The sequence below is a fragment of the Abramis brama genome, assembly GCF_963993115.1.
Source record: "Abramis brama genome assembly, chromosome: 11".
Taxonomy (NCBI): domain Eukaryota; kingdom Metazoa; phylum Chordata; class Actinopteri; order Cypriniformes; family Leuciscidae; genus Abramis; species Abramis brama.
Window position 1 is genome coordinate 3884190 of NC_139973.1, and position 22795 is coordinate 3906984.

At 35.7% G+C, this 22795-nt stretch overlaps 1 protein-coding gene across 5 annotated transcripts in view; it reads right to left on the reverse strand.

Annotated features, from left to right (window-relative positions):
- Positions 1-483: 483 nt before the first annotated feature.
- pacsin1b (protein kinase C and casein kinase substrate in neurons 1b) overlaps positions 484-22795 on the reverse strand; it is a 28730-nt gene continuing 6418 nt past the window's right edge. The window contains exons 2-11 of one of the 5 annotated variants that reach the window (XM_084128691.1): positions 18961-19062; positions 10251-10364; positions 8887-9043; positions 8487-8722; positions 7145-7300; positions 5749-5924; positions 5300-5420; positions 5058-5188; positions 3173-3357; positions 484-2113 (exon numbers count right to left, since the gene is read on the reverse strand). In XM_084128691.1, the coding sequence (XP_083984817.1) occupies positions 2004-2113; positions 3173-3357; positions 5058-5188; positions 5300-5420; positions 5749-5924; positions 7145-7300; positions 8487-8722; positions 8887-9043; positions 10251-10310 (1332 nt within the window). In that variant the 5' untranslated portion in view covers positions 10311-10364; positions 18961-19062 and the 3' untranslated portion in view covers positions 484-2003. Of the gene's footprint in view, positions 2114-3172; positions 3358-5057; positions 5189-5299; positions 5421-5748; positions 5925-7144; positions 7301-8486; positions 8723-8886; positions 9044-10250; positions 10365-14099; positions 14315-18960; positions 19063-22795 lie in introns of those variants that run through there. The other 4 variants (XM_084128694.1, XM_084128693.1, XM_084128695.1 and 1 more) reach the window with 4 other exon arrangements.

A 22795-nucleotide genomic window follows, 5' to 3' on the forward strand; every position in this document is an offset into this window, starting at 1 on the left:
TACAAAAACATGTCCACATTTCACCCCAAACGAAATAATTAAAAGAAATAATCTTGCAAAAAGAAATAAATAAAGAAAAAGCCTACTATTTGACAGCTTTCATGACAATTAATATTCCACCCACATTCTCATTACCAAATTGCATCCAGATATTTTACATTTAAGTTTGTTATTTTTTTCTTTCTATTGAGATGTAGCCTAAATTAAATAAAAAATATTTTAGCAATAATAATGTTTTTATTAGAATATTTTTATTTCATTATTTAATTAGTCTAATAATACCTATGTTTGTTTTATATTGTATTATAATTTATGTAAAAAAATAAAATAAAATAAAAAAGCGTTAAGAAAAATATTACAGCCTTTATCTATTGATTTTAGGGCGAACCATGACCGATTTACTCTATATTATAGTGCACTATAAACAGTATAGTAAACGTCTTCTGCAATGCTGACCTCTAGTGGTGACCCAAAGCTTTGGAATCATTTGCATTTGTCTCAGATTTTTATTGTGAACTTGAATGGAACAGTTTCTACACTGACATGAAGAGTAGAACACATCAGTCCAGTCTAAACATACAGTATATACACACACACACACACACACACACACACACACACACACACACGTCACCTTCTCCATCCTGCTCTTAAAGACGCAATCCATACCGGCTGAGCCGAAGTGAGCTCCCACACTTAGAACAAAGCTACAGTGTTGAAAACATGACAAATTAAACTATTATTATTGTTGCGCTACAGTAAGGAATTTGCCTACTGAATAAGTTATTGTTAAAAGACATTCCCATTTACATAAAGAGACAAAAAGGCAGAAGAAATACTTAAAAGCATTTGAACATACTTTTCAATAGCATGTGCCCAGAGATCAAAGTGAACCACACAGTTCAATGGTCATGAAATCATAACTAATATCCTAAGTCAAAAAAAATTCTGAAGAAAATAAAAATAAATAATTTAAATCACAATTTACTCAAAAAAAAAAAAAATGCACTAGATAAACTAAACTTCTTTTTCTTTTAGAATTTCAGTTCTGATTCATTCTGGATTTATTCCACATAAAGACAAAAAATCCACCAGCAATCCTTTAGAATCAGGATATTTAAAAAAAAGTTCCACTTCTCCCTAATTCTCCAGTCTTTAAAGTGAAAGCTTACAATTTGTTCACAGGCTCTTTACATGTTCTTAAAATGGGGAAACCAAAATATAAAAAAAAAGAGAAGAAAAACATGGAAATGTGCATTTAATGTGTTTTGAGGCATAATTTGCACTTAGATGAAAAAAATTGACAAAAATCCTGATGCATCTCGCATTAAAGCCAACATATATTCAAAACGGACAATATTTACTTTAACACATATTTCTAGTGCACAATTTATTCAGAAAAATACATTATAAAATGCTCCACCTCTACATCAACTCTCCTTGACGAATGATGTCACCATCCCTTTAAATTTTAACCCCCTCCCCTCCAACCATGTGGATCCATTCTGCTATGTAACGCCCACTTTTCCACATCAAATTAGCATAAAATCAAGTCCCGCCCTAAATTTGTTCTCATTGAATATCTTGTTTAACACATAAATATGTCAGATTATGTAAGCGAAATTCATGTTCACTAGGTTCAACAGAACATTCCACTTCAAAATAAAAGTCTAGTATACATTGCACAGCTGATTCTTGCTATGCTAGGCTTCATGGATGTCAGTACGTTAATATTGTTACAGGAGACCATACGCGAACACATGTCAGCAGCACAATAACTCATACTGAACATGGCTACAATACACGCACAGAATCATTCCCTGCTCTCGCTGGGATTTGATATGGGTTTTGAATGCTGTAGGTTTTTTTTCGCTACGGTATTAAGAAAATGCTGCGTAAAGCGTCTCAGCAAGTCAATCAGGCAAGGAAATGGTTTCTCTGGAATCTCGCATTCGAGCAGTGTGGGGTAAAGTCTTTAAGGCCTTCTTCACCACACAAGGCAACTAAATGGGCTCAACGTAGTTAGCCGGGTACAAGCCTAGCTGACCGCCGTCCAGCCGGCCTTTACACCAACCCTGCTCGTCCTCATCTTCTAGCTTGATCAGCTCGTCTCCTGGGAAAACATGTTGATGTACAGTTAATACGAGCTGATAAAATGCAAACTATTAAGGATGCAAAATGTCTTTCTTTTCACAGAATTCATTTTAAACTCAATATTTAATGTCCATTTATTTATCTATTTGACAAGCGAACAGTGAAATGGCCATTATAAAAACAGCTGAATGTACTTTATCCTTGCATATTCAAAACACGACTCAATATTAGAATATCAGAAATAAACATTGCTAGAACATTTTCTATTGTTTCATCGTTAGAACGTTTAAACAACATTTTATTCACAGTAAGAAAACAGTTTAAGATTCTCAAAACCAAAATGGAATGCAGGGCTCGACATTATTAACGCTTGACCGCTTTTCCTGGAAAGTGAATTTTTTTGGAAAGGCAAGCGGAAGAGAATTTTCCTTGCCAAGTAGCCTGATTAAAACAAAAAGTAAAAAAGTACAGGAACTTCAGACACCAAAAAATTTCAGACTAGAATGATTCTGATTTTATTACATTCAGTGATTAATAATGTATTAACTGTAATAAGGTCAGCGATTTCACACAAGGCTTAACGTCGAGCCCTGGAATGTTTGGAAAACGTTTATAAAACATAATTGTAGGCTACAGCATGTCCATAGCCATAACCAACATATGATATACACTTACACTACTGTTCAAAACCTTTTTTTTTTCTTTCTGAAAAAGAAATGAATACTTTTATTCAGCAAGTATGCATTAAATTGATCAATTTAAAGTGTAACATTTATAATGTTACAAAAGGTTTCTATTTCAAATAAATGCTGTTCTTTTGAACTTTCAATTCAGTTTCCACTAAAATATGAAGCAGCTCAACTGTTTAACTGATAATAATCAGAAATGTTTCTTGAGCAGCAAATCAGCGAATGATTTCTGAAGGATCATGTGACACTGAAGTATTTGCATCACAGGAATAAAACTACATTTTAAAATATATTCAAATAGAACAGATTTATTTAAATTGCAATATTTCACAATCTTTACATCTTTTACTGTATTTTTGATCAGCAGCCTTGAAAAACATGATTCTCACCAGCTTTAAATGTGAGCTCATCTTGTTCTTGGCCGTCATAGTCGTACAGCGCTCTCACTCGCACTCCTTTGCTCTCCTCTTCGAATGGATTTCCGTTTGTTTCACTGGCTGGTTGGGCGGCAGGCGGATGCTCATCATCAGACCACTCGGCAGAAAACTGCTGGTTCTTCTCGTAACTGCTCACGCTGGACACGACAACCAGACGGGAGAAGCGCAGGTTAGTTTCTCCAGAGGTTAGCGTTAGCAACAATGGAGAACACAGACAGCACAGTGCAGGCAAGGGAAGAGGAGCAGAGGATCGAAGTTGCAGCAGATGTACTTTTACTTACAAAAACAAAGGCAATCCAGAAGGAAACACTCAACGTAACAGCTTCACTAATGCAAAGACAATACAGGACAAAGAGAAGAACCAAACTGAGGGCTTAAATACATGGCTAAATGAGGAACCAAACAAGACTCAGGTGAACATAATCAATTAACCATTGAGTAACCTTAGAAAACGACTAGGAACAGGAACTAAACACGAGAAAGGAAACATGGGATTGAAAGGAAAAACAGCCCACACAAAGAACATAACCGTTACAGATATGTCTTATTAGGATGATATTTATATGCTTAGTTTTATGATCAAAGCCCTGTAGTTTTAATTGTGGCAGGCAAAATATATAATACAATGCAATACGTAAGGACTAATTGACAGCGGGCTGTTGAATTATTAGAAAATAAGCATAATGCGACCACAACGTGCAGTGGAGTTGGCTTATTTTCTAATAATTCAACAGAACAAAGTCAATTTTTACGCTTATACTACGGTTACCACATTTCAAGACATTGTTCAGATTATGTATTTCAAGACGTTTGTCAGGTTTTTGTCATTAAAACGCTCTTCTGTGAGAAATGTTCAAATCTTAATCTTATCCCACAACTCCAAAAACGGAGGCTTGAGCCATTGATAGTAGACTAATGCAGTGATTATTGCAGTTATTATACAGAGAGAGAGAGAGAGAGAGAGAGAGAGAGAGACAGAGAGAGAGAGATTAAGCGTGTGTGAGTTTCAAAAGTGTTCGGGCAGCAGCGTCTCTACTAATAGCGAAACTGTAAGTTTATCTGCTTCAAGAACAGTGTCGTTATTACCTCGCTAGTGAGAAATGTCATGTAGCTTTTAAGTTTCTAAACTATTTTACTGATAAAATCATCAGAGAGAGCAGGAGAAAGAGACTATGTACTTTACGTTAATAATAAAATGTAATTTTGTGGTAATTTTGCCATTGTGAGTTTTGGTTCTTTTGCTGTTGTAGGCTGTAAGGACTTTTATAATAACTGGCGAAGTGATATGGATCAGTAATGCGGTCAAGACCTGCTGGAACTACTTTAGCCGCATGTTTCCCTAAAAATAACTACACACCTTAGAACATTTGTCAGCCAATCAGATTCAAGCATTCAACAGCCTCATAGTATATAGGATGATTGAGAGATGAAAAAATACATTCCTCAAAAGCCTGATGTATCATACTTGATACTAACATTTTAGCATGAAAAAAAGATGATAAATAGATAATCAAAGTTGGTTTAGCCCAGTAAATGTTAATCTTGAAATATTAATAACAATCTGAAAGTTATTCTTACATTTACTCTCTAAAAAAGTCAAGATTTTACAGCAAAAACATCACGACCTGAAGGAGGCTGTTTTTATGATTGTACTAAAACTTACTTGACTTTTACTTGCTATAAATGTATAAACTATCAATCAGATGATAGAAGGCATGTAGTAGATTGTGTGCAACAGGTTTTTTTCAAAGTTGATGATTTAGAGGCCTTAGAAATGTGTGCATCAAATATGATACAGAAGGCTTTATAGGGTTAAATAACACAAAAACCTCTGTACCTGGTCCGGGTTCCAGTCTGCGGTGTGCCCGGATCTACACCATGTGTGACCTGAGTCAACGTGATCCCATCATTGTTCCTCTTCACCTTCTCCTTCTTATTAATAGAGTGGCTCAGTTCTGGGTTGAACTCCTGATTTAGAGACAAGAGGAATTATATGAGAAATACTCAGTAACTGTTAAATAAAATGAACAGTCCTAAGTTACACCAGATACAGATACATTCTCACTATATGGACTTTACCTCAAACTGTGGCCAGTTCATGTTCATGCCTGGCCCGTGGAGGTTGTTGAACCACTTGAGGTCTTCTTGGGCGCTGGCGGAGGTGATGCTGCGCTCCAGTTCCCGGTAGACTGTGGCATAGCTGTAGAATATGAATTATAGAGTTTATTAAGAGACTAATGACTGATGCAATTTTCTTTCATATGTGCTAATGTATTTCCTATTCACATTTGATCAATTTAATGCATCCTTGCTGAATAAAATATAAATTTCTTAAAAAAAAAAAAAAATTGAATGACACCAAACATTTGAATAATAGTGCACATCTGCTAAAAGTTTACTTTGTCAACAGGACACTAGCATATAGATGACATAAAAAATGCATTATGAATGCATTACGTTAATAAAAATAAGTAGACTTCAGACCACCAGGCTTAGGAGACCAGATCTGTGTCTGATTTCAAGCTGACCTTTGGCTCTCAGTGAGGTTAAGATGGTGTTTGATATCCAGAAGCACCTCGCGGAGGAAGTTCACCCGCTTCTCCTCGAACTGCTGGCACGACTCGAACACGACCTCCATGTTCTCCATGTACTGCGGCGTGGACTTGCTGAGCTCATCGAGGGTCTTCTCGTATTTCTCTTTGGCCTGAAACACAAAATAAACGACATCTTAAATCTTCTGACTTGTTGCATAAATATGAGATGTCCCATTTATGCAAACATGAAGAGGTGAGCCAATCATAACAAAGGGTACTCGCATAAAGTTCTAAAATTAAAGCCTATTAAATTCTAACCCTGTTCAAGTGTCAGAGAGGATGGAAAATGGTCATGTTAAACTAAATAATGCCTTTGGTACACAAAACCATGGCATTATAAGTAGACTGCAAAAAACAAAACAAAAACAATCAATTTAAAATGAAATTTAGGTAAACATATTTTAAATAACAAACAAAACTATTTTTAGAACCACTAAGATATATATTGTGATGCTTACATTTCCCCCCCAAATTCTCATTATCATAATAAAAAAAGAATGATAAGATATTGCTGTATTAAAATAACTGTATTATAGTAATTTAAGAATTATCATAGTAATGAGAATAAGAAAAATAAGCTCAAATTAGCTCAGAAGTTAAATGTCCAGACACATTTATGTAATTGATCATTTCTGATGGAAATGTCATGTAAGTACTGACAAAATGCAAACATCTTAATGACAGGTTTGATTGCTTTATGCAAAATATCTCTATATATTTTTCTTTTAGGGGTGGCATGTGAGTTGTAAAGTTAGAGCATGTGTCCATATTCTTAATTTAATAATATCATTATTTGGGATGGTTTTATAGCTAACTACTGCTGTCACTCAAATGTCCAGCTCGTCCATTGTTCTATTGTGGCAGAGCTGGTTCCACTGGGACTGTGGGTTAAGTGCTTATAATGGATGCTGGTTTAAAGTAAAGGCTAATGAATTGGCTGTGCGGTGCGCTAGGGGGCCATTTATTGAACACCCCTATTAAGTGGTCCAAAGGCAGGGTAGTAATATGAAAGTAAGCTCTGGGGAGTCGGACCCGGTGGTGTAATGAATAGAGGATGAAATTGCTTGAGGATATTTCTGTTTTCTGTCTCTGTCAGTTTTGAATATTAACAAGAATATCAAAAGAGACCAGATCACAGATATGTTGCATTCTAGATCAACATTTTTTGGATACTGTTAAAATACAAAAACACTGAGAATAATATATGCCATGCACACAATTTAAAGGAATGTTATAGTTGTTCCATAGACATTCATTGTAAGTGCATCACTTTTGGTTTGTTTATGAAATATGCATGTTGTACATAATATGCATTGTTTTCTTGGCTGACCCTCTGAACGTCGTTTTTGCACTTGTCCACCTTCTCTTGGAGTTTCTTTTGCTGATCTGATGTGACTGACGCCTCTCCTTTGCTATTGGCCTCCCTTGTAGATGCAATCTTTTCTTCCTTGCAGGCCATATGGTATGTTTTCTTTGCTGTTTCCAACTGCAAATAAAAGATAAGACGAACATGGTAAGCATTGTGAGTGAATTATTCAATGATTTGTTTGTAGTTTCAAATTAAGATATTTCTTCAGCCGAGTTATTACACGCGGCAAGTCATTTCTTGTTTATGACTATATTAGAAATAGAATAGTAGATTACTGCTTGCTGCATACTATTGTTTTTTTGCATATTATGTCAAACAGAACACATTATGCTTGCAAAAACCCTATGGGAAATATGCATTGCATGTTTAATTCACCAAATGGTGACCAAATATTATCTCAGGAAATAAATATGGTTATTTGGCATCTAATTTTTTTTTTTTATCATTCCTTTTCAATTGTTTCAAGTCAAGCACATTGAATTCTGGGATATGGTATTCCACACAGTGCTCTGTTGTATACTGCACATTTAAACAAAAATACTCAGGTTTTCCATGCATACAGAAAATATGCATACTGTGCAAAGCATACACACCATTTACTGCATAAATAGTATATTAATTCAAACATAGACCAGGGTTTACTGCCTCTAAATCACCAGCATTTATGGCATTTCACTTCCGGGTGATTGGTGTGCAAAATAAAAAGCTGGTATCCTCTAACAATCATTTTTTGAAAGCAATATTTATGTTTTTAAAGCAACACTAAGGAACTTTTCCTCTTCGGTCGCCCTACAGGTTGGAAGCGGAATTGTCCATTACCGCTGTCGTAAATCATTTCGCCGCCCGCAGCCTACTGTCGCACGCACGCGCGCCGTTTATCCAGCACCGGCTTTGGAATGAACAATGTCCACAGACAAGGTAGAGTATGTTGCATGATTTCATGAAAGTATGATGTATTGCGACATCAGAAACGAAGAAAAACTAAATAATGACTATTGTAATGCTTGACGTAAAGCATTTTCTGATGTCTCATTCGAACTACAGAAACGCGACCTGGTTTGGAAAACTTGCATAGTGTGGTTATAGCAGATATAGGGCTGCAAAGCGAATCCAGAAGTGCCTTTCAACTTACGACTTGATGAACCACTAATTCAATTTTGGAAACATTATTTTAAGGTAAAAAATGTTCCTTAGTGTTGCTTTAAGTGGAAAAACAACACATTTAAAAGAATGTAGAATGTAATTGGAAGGCCATTTGCAATCATTAATTTGAAATGGGTCACAAAAAAAGACTTCACCTCACCTCTTTGAGTTTTTTGGCCCAAGGTTTCTGGGCTTTTCGGAACCCCTCGTCCGCCTCTTTGGTTTCTTTAAATCCGCCCATCATTTGTTTGTGGTAGGCATCTTTCTGCCAGTTCTTCACCTTCTCTAAGTCCTCGTTCAGCAGGTTATTTTTCACCTCCTGGTGCAACTCGCTCACCTTTTCTGCTTCTGTCATCACAGCTAACCAGGCTCTCTCCAGAGTACCGTACTGAGGCCCTGCGAGCAGCAATAACAATGCATTAAAACTGATTGAGTTGGGTGAAAGAGAAGCTTATTTAGACACAACGTTTGCTTTCAAGGTTGTCACTTTAAATCTACTCAAGGATTTCTGAAGTAAGCAAACATGGTTCTCCATGGCCACTTCATAAATCATGCAGCACCTCTCTCCACGAGCTGCCTCCACCTCTTAGACCAATCGGTGAGCTGCTGGGCATAGGCCTTCTCGATCTTGGCACGCTCCTGTATGCAACTCATCATGTCATTGCAGAGTCGATGGCCATCCTCGATTCGCTTTACTGTGCGCTTGTAGTTTCCCACCTGAGAAACATAGAACCCTTTGAAATAGCTATAGTCATGGACAGGACACTATTAAAGCATTAGAGCTAAAATATCTGTATTTAATAGAAAACAGTGACCGCTCAAGTGTATCTATCCTAAATCGAATTAATTAAACCAATCAATTTAAAAAATATATATATTTGGAACAAATAAAAAAAAGTATATTAAAGTAAGAAAAAAGTCAAAGATACAATGTATTTTATGAGGGACTTATACTACCCATCCTATGATTGCCAGAGAGAGAGAGAGAGAGAGAGAGAGAGAGAGAGAGAGAGAGAGATGGATGGATGGATGGATGGATGGATGGATGGATGGATGGATGGATGGATGGATGGATGGATGGATGGATGGATGGATGGATGGATGGATGGATGGATGGATGGATGGATGGATGGATGGATGGATGGATAGATAGATAGATAGATAGATAGATAGATAGATAGATAGATAGAGGATGACATCACAGCCACTATAGCCTCCTGGACTGTCATCCAGGTATGTGGTGAGCGGTGTGTTTCTTTTATTTTTATCTGCCTGTGTCAAGTGTCATCCCGTGTGGGATTCCGTTTGTGTATATATTTGTTCTATGTTTTTGGTTGTATTTTGTTGATGTCCTGTTATGAGCACACTGAAGCAAATCCCTAACAACTTGCACCGAGTTGTATGGCAATAAAGTATTGAATCATGAGATAGATAGATAGATAGATAGATAGATAGATAGATAGATAGATAGATAGATAGATAGATAGATAGATAGATAGATAGATAGATAGATAGATAGACAATTCTTTTTTAATTTTGTCAAAATCTTGTGGTAATTTCAGAGCTCATGTTAGGTCAGTCTTGAAAGGTTTATAGATTATCTGCTAAAAATCAATTTCTCTGGAGAAAATGAATGCGATCCTAATGTATGATCAATAAAATCAATAATGACACAGTTTTACTTCTAATACTATGTGAACACCATGCTAATCAATATAATGTTTGGTCGCCCTTTGGCTGATTGACACACTTCCACAGCATTAAAAGTCAATATGATACAATAACATGTGACAGTCGCTAACAGCTTGTTTGGCAGCTAATCGAACACCAGAGCTTCATAGCTGTGGTTTCCTGCACGAATGAGACATTTAATCAACATGTACGACTAATAATATTCCAGAATTAGTAAGTTTTTGAGCCTGACCTCCCAGAAACTCTCTGTGGTCTCGTCGGACATGGCGGACTCATCGTAGGCACCCGACATGCTGTGAGATTTGGCAGAGCAGGATTGAAGCTAACAAATGAAATTCACCATGTACTGCAGAAAAAAAAGACAAAAGTTATGAGAACATAATAATGAACATATATGGTTTCAGTAACAATAAAAGGAAAAAGCCAACTGTATGGTATACAAAACTGTATAACATTATTTCTGAATGTTCTAAGAAGGTTTTAAAAAGGTTATTGTGCTAATATTTTAGGAACATTATTAAAGACCAGACCAGAAACATTCTATTAATGTTGCAGGATAAACGTTTGTTGATAACTTTGAGAGAACCTTGCTAGAACGTTAGCCAAAGTTCTGAGAAAGTTCCTTGCTAGCTGGGAAAGAACAACAAAGCAAATTTACCTACAATACCTACCTAATAAGACCTCTAACAGGACAATAATGCGGTGTTAAATTCATTTAAAGCATTCAAAATGTCAAGTAGGACCATGCATTTAGTAGTTTAAGTAGCCTTAAAAGCATGGAAACAATAGAAAGTGAAGTCTTGTCTCTTGCTTTTTGTTAGTCATGTTTGTTCTCTGAGTATTACAATCTTGCAGTGAGGTCCATAATGACCTGTTGCCAACCCGAGTAGCCTTTCCAGAATTAAACTGTTCAGTCATTGACAAATAGAAAACAAATAGGGCCCAAAACAGAGCCCTGGAGGACTCTATTAGCAATGTTTGGAAACTAGATCTGTTGTTCTGGACATGCAGACTCTGAGATGGATCTGCATGGTTGTTTTAAACCAATATAGTTCACTTCACAAATCCAATATTGCTGTGAGTGGCGGTTCATGATAATGGACATCATTTTAACTGAATCAAAACAGAGACGCCATCTGACAAAGCAAGTTGTTGCAGTTTCCTATGCAACATAGGGAATGTTTGTAATTGTCATGACTTAAGTTATGTTGTTTTGCGCTCGTATAAACCCAGACAATACCTTAATTTAATCTGTTGGAATAAATTTAATTAAAATGTCATTTTTGCCTGTGCAAAACATTCAGTAACTTGTTAATGAGACAAATGAGAGATCAATGTGATCTTGTAGGCTAAGAATGTAATGTTTGCACAATCCTGATATGGCATCCAATCTTAAAAACACAGACCCCCAGTTTCACAGACAAGGCTTCAGTCTAGTCCCAGACTAAAATGCATGTTTGAGCTGTTTTAACTGAAAGCGACTTGCACTGATACATCTTAAAATATGTCAGTGCGATTGTTTTGTCTCAAGATGCACATCAGTAATGTTTTTTTCTAAGGCACGTTTATAAAAGCTACTTAAATACCCTATTGTGAAACCAGGTCTGAATTTATATTCTCACTTAAAAAAAATGTCTCTAAAAAGACCAAACTTTGAACATAAAGGCATCACCCACCCAGACTTACACAAATGATTCAGTATGATTGAATTACACTGCCACTTGCCACAATCTGTGATCCATCTGATGTATTCCAGGCCACATTATGCTCAAAAACAAATACAACGCTTCAGTTTGAGCCCTGACTGTATCATGATAATTTAATTCTCTATCAGTGATCTATATATATATATATATATATATATATATATATATATATATATATATATATATATATATATGTATATATATATATATTTACATACATATATAAATTCTTAAGATAATTGTATAATTGTTGAGATAAATCCATTGTCACAACCTCACACAAACAAGACCTGCATGCACAATAACATCTTTATAACCTTATCAAATTTATGAATGTCATACTACAGATTGCTGCGCTGAAGGCGTACAAACAAAACTAACAAAAACGACATTGACAAATGACTCATGCGACTTCTGAGTGTTTGCAATGATAATGAAGTCATAGGCGAGCCATGATGATATCATGCCATTATTCAGACTTGACAAGGCGGACTCCACTTATTTATAGGACACTGGGAGGGGGGCTGAATAATTTGGGTCAGTTGAAACCAATAAATGTGAACACAGTTCAGATGAACAACAACAATGAAGGCTGGCATAAGTGCACCAACATTTACAACAAATGAAATCTTTGTAAGGGTTATATTTAGTTCTGTTAGTTCATTGTGTTTTGGTTTTGTTCTGTTCCTGTTCTTGTATGTTGACCTAGTTTCCTAGTGTGTGCCTATCAGTCACTAAGTAAGTTCACCTGTTGTTCATTTAGTTTCCTCGTTTCCGTCTGTGTATTTAAACCCTGAGCTCTGTCTATTCATGGTCCCGTTTCGTCACTGATAATGTGGTTGTGTAATTTTGCCGAGTATTTCCGAGTTGGATTTAAAATTAAAGACTGTCTTCATTTGAATCCTCATCTTTGTGCAATCATTAAAACCCATCTGTGACTATCTTAACCCTATAAGATTTCAACATTGAAATGAAATCTTAAACCTGTAAAGCCTACTGTATCATATTTTATATGCAACTTTTTACGGTCTCTATATGATCAACATGCTCAAAACTGCTGTTACACACAATCTACTACATGCCTTCTGTTGTCTGATTGATATTTCATACTTTTTAGCAAGTGAAAGGCCTTTCAGTGTAATTTATTTGAAATATTTGTAATATTTCAAGATGAGCATTTACTGGACTGAAACAACTTAGGTTTACTTGATTGTCCACACATTTATTTTTAGAAAAATCATGTTAAAATATATTAAATATGATACAACAGGCTTTTGAAGAATGTTTATTTATTTATACATTTATTCATCTCTCAATCGTAATAATATTGCATATTATTATTTGTTTTGCCCACCACATTATAAAGTACAGAATTGATCATAAAACTAAGACATATTATTGGGAGATATAGAGTGACTGCAGATATTTACATGCATTTTATGCTTACTGTAATTAAGATCTGACTGATTTACAATACAAGATGTTTGACCATATAAATATCAGCAACTGCACCACATTTCATATTTGATCAGTTTGGGCCTCTGAATAAAATGTTTTTCCTCCTCTAGTATGAGCTTCATATTCTCATTATATCAGGGTTATCTTGCAAGGTTAAAGAAATTATAGTACAAATTGCTCAAAAGCAATTGGGCAAAATGGTCTCAATACGGGCGAAATGTTCAGTTAATCCATTTAAATTGACGGGGCGGCAGCGGGAGGCATTTTAATCATTGCACATGACTCTCTCTGGCACATTAGACAAAAGAACTGTGAAAGTGCTTAGGCTTCCTAACTATTGATTGACTTCGGTCATAGCCACACTCAAAACATTGCATCCCTAATGCATGCATGTTATTTTAGATCATACATTTTAACCACTTTCTATATTTAGTTTATATTTATAACTCACTGATAGTCTTTGACATTAAACGCTGTCTTTATCTCACTTCAAATTATATGATACTGTATTGAATAATACAACATCAGTCAAATACGATCTACACACCAAAAGAACAAAGGTCAGTGCATGTGTGAATGCACACAAAAACAAGAAAAGACAGAGACTCCAGTCAATTGCATATGAGCATGTGTGTTAAAGTAAATCTGATAAACTGAAATAATCATGAACTGATTATACATATGCCTTGAATGCAATGCAAGTTTCATAAAAGCGTCTGCCAAAATGCATGAGTGTAAATACGAGTCAGACAGTCTCTCTCCAAAGCACACCATCAAAACAAAACCCCAGACTACCCCCAAACAAAGCTGTCCTCCAGCATCCACACACACACACACACACACCATCTCCTCCATACTGATGACGAGCGCTCCAGAGTCCAGCCATGACAAAAGAGGAAAAGCAACAAAAGGCTCACCGATCCCCCGCGTTCAGATCCAGGCACGTGGGACTCTCCACCCCCCAAAACCTGCCTCAACACGCAACACTTCTCTTCAATTTGGCTTCTTTCTTACGGGGTTAACTTAGTTAAGCTTTAGAGAAACAGCAGAGCAGTCAAAGCTAATGTACCCCGATGTTAAAAATGCTTCTTGGTGGACGAGTGGGTGTTCACATGTGCAGCAGTGTGTGTGTGTGTGTGTGTGTGAGAGAGCGAGAGAGAGAGAGAGAGAGAGAGAGAGACAGACTAATCACATTTGACTTGAATTATTCTGACAGTGGGGGGGGGGTATGGCCTTGGGATGTTGGGGGGTGAATACAGGTTTAAGGCTTCTGTTTATTTTAGACAACAACAACAACAGACATTTGGTACTGAAACGATAAACAAAGAATGAAGGAACAGCTGGAAAGCCTAAAAATTTCCTGACATTTTTCCATGACAGGAGAGTATTGAATACAGCAATGTTAATGATTGATGAAAGTCTTTCTGTGTCATAAAAATGAGAGACATAATAATGTCCAGTGGCTTGTTGACGTTTATTCACTAACCCAAATAAAATAAGTCTGTTTTACTAGCATATGTTTCTCATTCGATCGGGCCTGTAATACAAGTTGAGCTTCAAGTTGGTTGTAAAAAAGTCCAACTTGTTATTTTACTTCAATATTGCTTTTTTCAATGCGGAAAATGTAATCAAAGGATTTTATATACACTACCATTTAATGTTTTAATGTATTTGAAAGAATTATCTTATAAGCTCACCAATCCTGCATTTATTTAATCAAAAATACAATAAAAGTGAAATATTGTGAAATATTATCACAAATCATTATTAAAAAGCTTTTTTTTTAAAGCTTAATGCTGGTGGCTATTCACTGCCATTATATGTATTATATGGGTTTTTTTATTCTCCTTTCCATAAAAGGATCCATGGTCCATAAAAGAAAGAATGTCATACAGCATTAGAACAATGCCAGGGTGAGTAAATGATGACTTAATGTTCACTGTAGGATCATCCCTTTAAGATAACTTATCTGAAGCTGCTCGACCGCTGTTCAAAGTCTGAGGTATAGTACAGTTATTTACAGCCCTCAATCACGTCACATTCAATCACAACTACAGAAAAAAAAAGAAAGAAAAAGCTAATTCAAATGACTCTTAAAAGTTAGAGAGCCACGTAAAGATATGCGTTTACAGTGATTTTACAATGGTTAAAGACTGTTTTTAGGCACAGCGTGAAGTGGGACCCCTTAAATCACTTTAACAAGTGGATTATTGCTTTTGTAAAATGTGAAAACAGCAATATGTTAAATGACACCAATGTTACATATAAGATGCACATTACTCTAGTACGAATCTAAGCACCTCCCTCACATGAGGTGAAAGCAAAAAGGATGGAGTGAAGAAGGACGTAAAGAGAGTGATGAGGAGGAGAACTGACTCTTATCGATCACAGTCAGCAGGAAAAACAGCAGGAGCAGCAGAAGAAGTCAGACGCACACTCAAACCTTGAAGAAACTAGCAGTGTTTTAATGCAAATATATGGTACTTTTGGGAAATGTGGTACTAAGGGGAAATGTGGTAACAACAAATACTTGTAAATCTTTCTGAAATTGTGTAAGACTAAATGTTAATTTTATGTTTGTTGTTTTATATCTATTTCTATCACTGTTTAAAGTGAAAATGTGCAGATGTTTCTTTAAAGAAGCTGTTTCCGTCTGATCTGATGTGACCTAATGCAGTCAGGTTGATTCAGTTATAATAAATAATACAATTAAATAATAGAAAAAAATATTATTAATAATAATATAATTAAAATAATTAATTATAGCCTAGATTAAAGTAACTAATAATAAAAATAATAAATAAAAAAAAGTTAATTTATATGTTAACACGTTTGATTTTTTGGTTAGCTGACTTTTTTTTCCCGGTTTATTAAAGCTTGCTCTCACATCCAGCATCTGCAGTGCCGTCTCCTCCGCAGTGCCTTCACTGCAGCGCTTATGAGACCTGCAGATCAATAAATACAAGGACACACTGTACACCACTTCAGTACGACACACACACACACACACACACACACAAAGAGCCTGATGACTCAATTACACAGAATTACACAGAATTCTGATGCCCAGTCATTCATTTAAACACATTCAGTGGCCACTGTGTGTTCGTTTACTAAAGATTCAGTCTAATTTGATGGTAACACTTTACAATAATTACTTTTGTTAACATTATTTAACTTATTAACATGAATAATAAAATTAATTCTGAAGCATTTATTAGCTACTTTAGATTAGGGTCCAGTTCTCACTATTAACTAAATATTAATTATGACTTTTGCCTCAGTAAAGTCAGTTAGTAAGATCAAGGGATGTAGAATATGGTCCTAATAAACAGCCAATATCCAAGAAAATATGCATGCTAATAAGCAACTTAATAGTGAGAAATGGACACTAAACTAAAGTGTTACCTTCATCATTTACTAATACATAACTAAAATGAAAAGTTGTATCGGTTAACATTATTTAATGGAACTAACAAAGAACAGTTGATTCATTTATTAACTAATGTTAACAAAGATAAATAAATAAATACTGCAACAAATGAATTCCTCATTCATTTTAGTTAATGCATTAACTATTGTTTCCTAATGGGACCTTATTGTAAAGTGTTACTAATTTGATTATGCTTTCAGCTTCCAATAAAAGTCTATTACTCGCTGTTTTACTGCATATATGATCACATTTCCAACACAATCAACACAGTCAGAAAACATGCAAAAATACCAAGAGGCCGTAATAATGACTGAATATCAGTGTTGTTGTGAACTCGCGCAGAGATTCATGGCTTTCGCAGAAGTACTGTAACTCTCTCTCTAACTCTCGACTGATAAACCCACTAAATGACACAGTTTTGCATTATGACCCACGTTTGCCATTTCTGCAGATACAAGAGTAGCAGGATTATGATCAGCTAAGCCCAGGGTTATGAATAATTCACAGCTTTCAGTTAACGGATCACAGTGGCAACCGATTCTAGAGTCCCTGCACACACACACACACACGCCAACGCTTGTACAACTTGAGCCGTGTGGGCTCTGCTTTTCTCTGGGTCGGCTAAAATGATACATCATACATGTGTGACGTGACTTCAGATCTGATGTCACGTCTCATGATGTGGATTCCCTTGGACTAGACCACTTCAGGCTCATGCAAAACCCTCAAAAGATGCTGTATGGACATTTACTCAGATAAATAGCTTTGCATTTGGGCAACTGACATGATATTTCATCAGTAAACACAATGTCCAGCAGAGTGACATGCTATGTAGTCCATGTAAAACTAGTTTAAACAATATTTTTACTCATAAGGTTTAACCTAAAATGATATTTGATATTTACCCAACTGTGGCAAAAACATAACTGAACACCAGACCTCTTTGCACCTCTGATTGCAAGATGTTCAACCACATTAAAATAATAATAATAATAATACATAAAATACAAATAAATATCAAAAATTGCCATCATAAATTATGCCATCAAAAACCACAGTTTTAACCAGGGTCCAAAATATGAGACCACCAGTGAAAACTGTATTTTCATAATTTAATGCAATATTTTTATATGAACGCATACATATATATACACTGTAAAAAAAAAAAAAAAAAAAACTTTTTCAAAAGTAATAAGTAAACATTATTAGAGTATGAAGAAAATACTATTTCTTCAAAATTTCACGTTTAATTATTTGTGAAATTTACATGCAATTTATGAGCTTAAATTGCTTTAAATGTAAATATACAATTTTTTTCAGTGTATTTTTCCTGCATATAATCAAAGTCACAGATGAAGGTGATTCTAGAGGTGATTGTCTACTCGTCATTGGGCAAGTGACCAGGTTCTCTTTGCTGTCTGCAACTATAAATAAAGTATATTCCACTGGCACCCTGCACTGAAACTAAACACCTCTCTCCTAAAACCTCTATACACAGCCAACAAAAACTGGACGGATGTCCACACACACTGAAGCCATCGCTGACGCGCTGCCCTACACAAGTCAACACAATTTCAGTCTATCGGCTCCACATCGGGTTGATTAAAGCAGTCCGGAAATGTGACGACAGCGAAATAGGAGAAGACGAGCAGAGGGAAAATCCTCAAGCATGTTTAGTGATACTGATAGAACTGATCATAAATGACGTCTGAATTATGTCACTAGAATTTCACCATTCGTTACAACTCACAATTATTCATCTTTTTGTCATCACTACCTTTCCAAAAAAGTCACATTTCACCCCCATATCAAATTAAAGAAATAATATTTTGCAAAAGAAAATTGGCATAAACATTGAGCACATATTCTCCTCAAATTCTCATCACAATAATGCATCTAGATGTTTCTCTTTTGAAATTTTAATTCTCATTATTGATTCTATTAATACAGTTACTCTATTACTTTGGATAAATACTGGATTAGAGTGATTTTTCCCATAACTGAATTAATTAATAAATAAATGAGCAAAATTCAAAAGGAATACAAAAAAACACCATGATATATAAATCAATCAATCAATAAATTATATATTTTTTTTCTCTCACATAATGGTAATACAAATTTAGAGGAAAAATTGTTGATAATATAATATAATATAATATAATATAATATAATATAATATAATAAAGTTCTTTTGATTTTGTTGGGAAATATAACATGGACATATTCTTGACGGGTTTCGTGACATTGACCCTTACACAGGCTATCATTTCTATTACACAAGAGAGACTTACAGGATTTGATACAGACTTAAAATATTTGTTGAGTATAAGACAATATCTCACCTGGTAAATCCAGCATAAAAGAGAAAGATGTTCCAGGATCTGCGAGTGACACTGGATACTCCTGACATCAGACCAGTGTTGGACTAGTGGGTGTGTCTAAAGCTGTCACACACACACACAGATAATTGTTTGCTCTTACACACACTCATGCATTAAACTGAACTTTGACAACCCCACCCCACAAGATGGCAGCCGATCAATGATTAGCCAGAGGAATGTCATGTCAACATTACCACAGACTGAGTGTTAAACAGAAAGGCACAACTACCCGGCAGACATAAAAACCCTGAAATAAATCCTCAAAAGAGCAACCAGGTGCTTTCCCATCACCAGCGAAGTACCAATGTTTAGTGCATACTAGTAGTCCTATGCCAATTTGGACACAGACTATGTCCCATATTAATATGTCCCAAAATGTTGGTGAAAGAAACATAAACATCAGTAAACCCACCAGTAATACTGATGGATACGCCCGTGTTCAATACTGTGGTCGAGTAAGGGAGCTAAATGGTGCTAATGGCTAACTAAAAGTTGTTCAGCACACAGTAAACTGGATCTCGCCCACCGCAGGATCCAATCAATACCATTGATCAGGTCAAAGTGAAGGAAGACTGAGGCCAGCAGATATCTAAAGCTGAAATGCTCAATACTGAGACTGATAATGGCTAATGTTAGTATTATTATCAGTCTAGAGTTTGCTAAGCACTATTAATATTATTAAGTACTATTGCTCAGTTTGCATGTTCTCGGAAAAAGAAAATCATTGCCAAGAAAAGTCATGGAAAATCTCTCGTGTATGGCAAGAGATGGCCATAGAATCACCAGAAGGAAGGAAGGAAGGAAGGAAGGAAGGAAGGAAGGAAGGAAGGAAGGAAGGAAGGAAGGAAGGAAGGAAGGAAGGAAGGAAGGAAGGAAGGATGGATGGATGGATGGATGGATAGATAGGTGCTGCGTAACTCGAGAATGAACCTCATTGGTTCTCGCACATCAAACGAAGTTGCTTGAGCTTCCGTTTGCCACAACTGATGTGTGTGTTGATCAGTTTAAATGTGAATTAAAGTCTAAATTAAACCTGTTCATCATATAAAGTGATTGAGTCTCTTCAGAAATTTGGACTAAACTAAAATTCATTTGGATTAGTTTTACGATCTCTTTATGAACTTTTTGAAGCGTCAAAGTGGTAGTTGCGTAGCTGTCAATGGAGGGACAGAAATCGCTCAGATTTCATTAAAAATATCTTAAACTGTGTTCTGAAGATGAACATCATTTTCATTTTTGGGTGAACTAACTCTTTAAACTAAAATTAAAATAAAAAAAGGAAAATAGATAAAGCTATATTAAATGCTATGGTGTCAGCAACGCTATTCCATTCTGCAGATTGATTATAGTGCACCTCACGTTGCATGTAATCAAAGGGTTTGCGTGGGAATCAGAGTTTGACAGGTCTCTCGTTCCTCTTTAGCCAGCTCAGCGCCTCAAGTCAGTTTAATTGCACTGGCTAATTTCCAGAAGATGAGCCTTACAGATTCACTCTGCTAATGTCTTTCCAATTTCAGATGAGTTCAAACCCAGTTCACGCTGACAATGGCCTTCATTCTTCATCCTCAGAAGTCCAATTTCCTCCACGACCCAAAGGGAAATGCAAAGGGTTCTCTTCTATTCTGTGTGCCTAAATAACCATATTAATGTTTGGCCCGTGTACTTTCTCTCTCAGTTCGTTCCTCCTCAGCATGAAACCCAATCTAAGAGCAGTTCACCGCATAACAGATACTAATGAAAGCCACATAAAATAACCATAACGATCCAAAATGAGCAGTCAGCAGCTTTCTACAAATGACCTTTTTTATGCCTTTACATGATTTCAAAGTTCCTTTGCATATAATAGACCCTTACGTGCCTCTTTCTTCCTCTTGCTTTTGCCTCTAAACATAATAAACAGATCTCAAAGACAAATTTCTTGGCTCTACTTCAGTGCATTCAAGTGTGAAATACAGTGGCTGAGGCAGCAAAGAGCATCCATTACCAACACACACACACACACACACACACACAGCCCCTATTGAAAGGACCTCATCTTTACCCCACCGTGCATAACAACTTCCGGCCTATCTCTAAACTCCCATTCATTTCAAAGGTTTTGGAAAAAGTTGCACTCTTACAGTGTACTTCATACCTTAATACTTTTAATAATCTAGACCCGTCTCAATCTGGGTTGAGAGCGCTGCATAGCACTGATCAGCATTGCTGAAGGTTACAAATGACATTCTGCTGCCATTGATTCTGGGTCTTCTGCTATTCTGATACTTTTAGATTTGAGTGCCGCATTTGACACTATTGATCATGATATTCTTCTGAAACGACTTGAGTGGGTTGTTGGAGTCCTAGCTTTACAGTTGTTCGCCTCATACTTAAAGGGGACTTACTTCTCTGTAAATATCGGTTCGTTCACTTCACCATCTGCACCTATCCACTGTGGTGTTCCACAGGGATCTATTCTCGGCCCTCTTTTGTTTTCCCTCTACATGCTACCTTCAGGCTCAATATTCCAGAAACATAACATAAATTATCATTGTTATGCTGACGACCTCCAACTATATCTTCCAGTCAAACCAGGAAATGATTTTTCATTAGATCATCTCTTCTCATGCCTCAATGAAGTCAAGACCTGGAATGACAAATGCTAATAACTCACTGAAACTGAATGAAAATAAAGCAGAACTTCTACTGGGTCCTGCTGCTACCAACAACTCCATTAAAACACATTTAGGTTCCTTAAGTAACAACCGCGCAAAAAATATTGGAGTCTATTTTATCTTCTTCTCCAATTTGGCATGCACGAAAATGCACTATTTCAGTCTTTCTATTTCACATTTAAATTTTTTTATTCAATTTGCTGTTTCTTTGTAATTAATTGTGAAATTTGAATGACTGAGTACAAAATTGTTTCTTCACCAATTTTTTGCAGTGTATTATTTTTATACTAATATATATGACCTACTTGTTATTATTTTGAATTAGCTTATATTTTCAGTTTTCATTGTAGTTTTACTAATTTTGCTATGTGCTACTTTTTATTTAATATCTTCTTTTATATTTAAATGATTTATTATTAGTAATTTTACTACTTAAACTTCAACTTTATTTCAGGTTTTGCTAAAGTTTTTTAATCTAATATTTATATTTTAATATATTTTAGCTTCATTTAAATGAATGGAGACGATTTTTAATAGCTTTAGTTTTAATTAACATTACCAATACTACTTTACATAAGCAGTAAGAGAAATGTTTGCTTAGTAAATGCCCTAATTAATGGAAATCAATTGCAATGTTTGTGAAATACAAAAGCTCCACAGCTGTGTTTGGGTCTGAACGTCGCAGGTGAAGCTTTGTGTAGGAAGACAGTCATAAACTGCATGAGAGACACTGATTCATTCATTCAATAAATACCCAAGAGACTGATTCACACTCCCTCAATCACTCGTGCATTAATAATAATGTGTTGGAGGAGCTGTATAACTGCTTACAGCAGAGATTACAGTCACACCCTGAAACAGAGGCTCAATTCAACTGAGAAGAGAGAGTTCACACATTCACTGTCAAATAATATACACAAATATGCACAAATATAGTCTTAAATTCAGATTTAGGGAACTAAATTCACTTCTGACAATTTAAAGGAATAGTTCTCCAAAAAATGAAAAGTCTGTCATCATTTACTCACCCCCATGTTGTGTCAAACCTGTATGAGTTTCTTTCTTCTGTTGAACACAAAAGAAGATATTTTGAACAGTCGCTGGTCCCCACTGACTTCCATGAACAAAAAATAAAATACAAT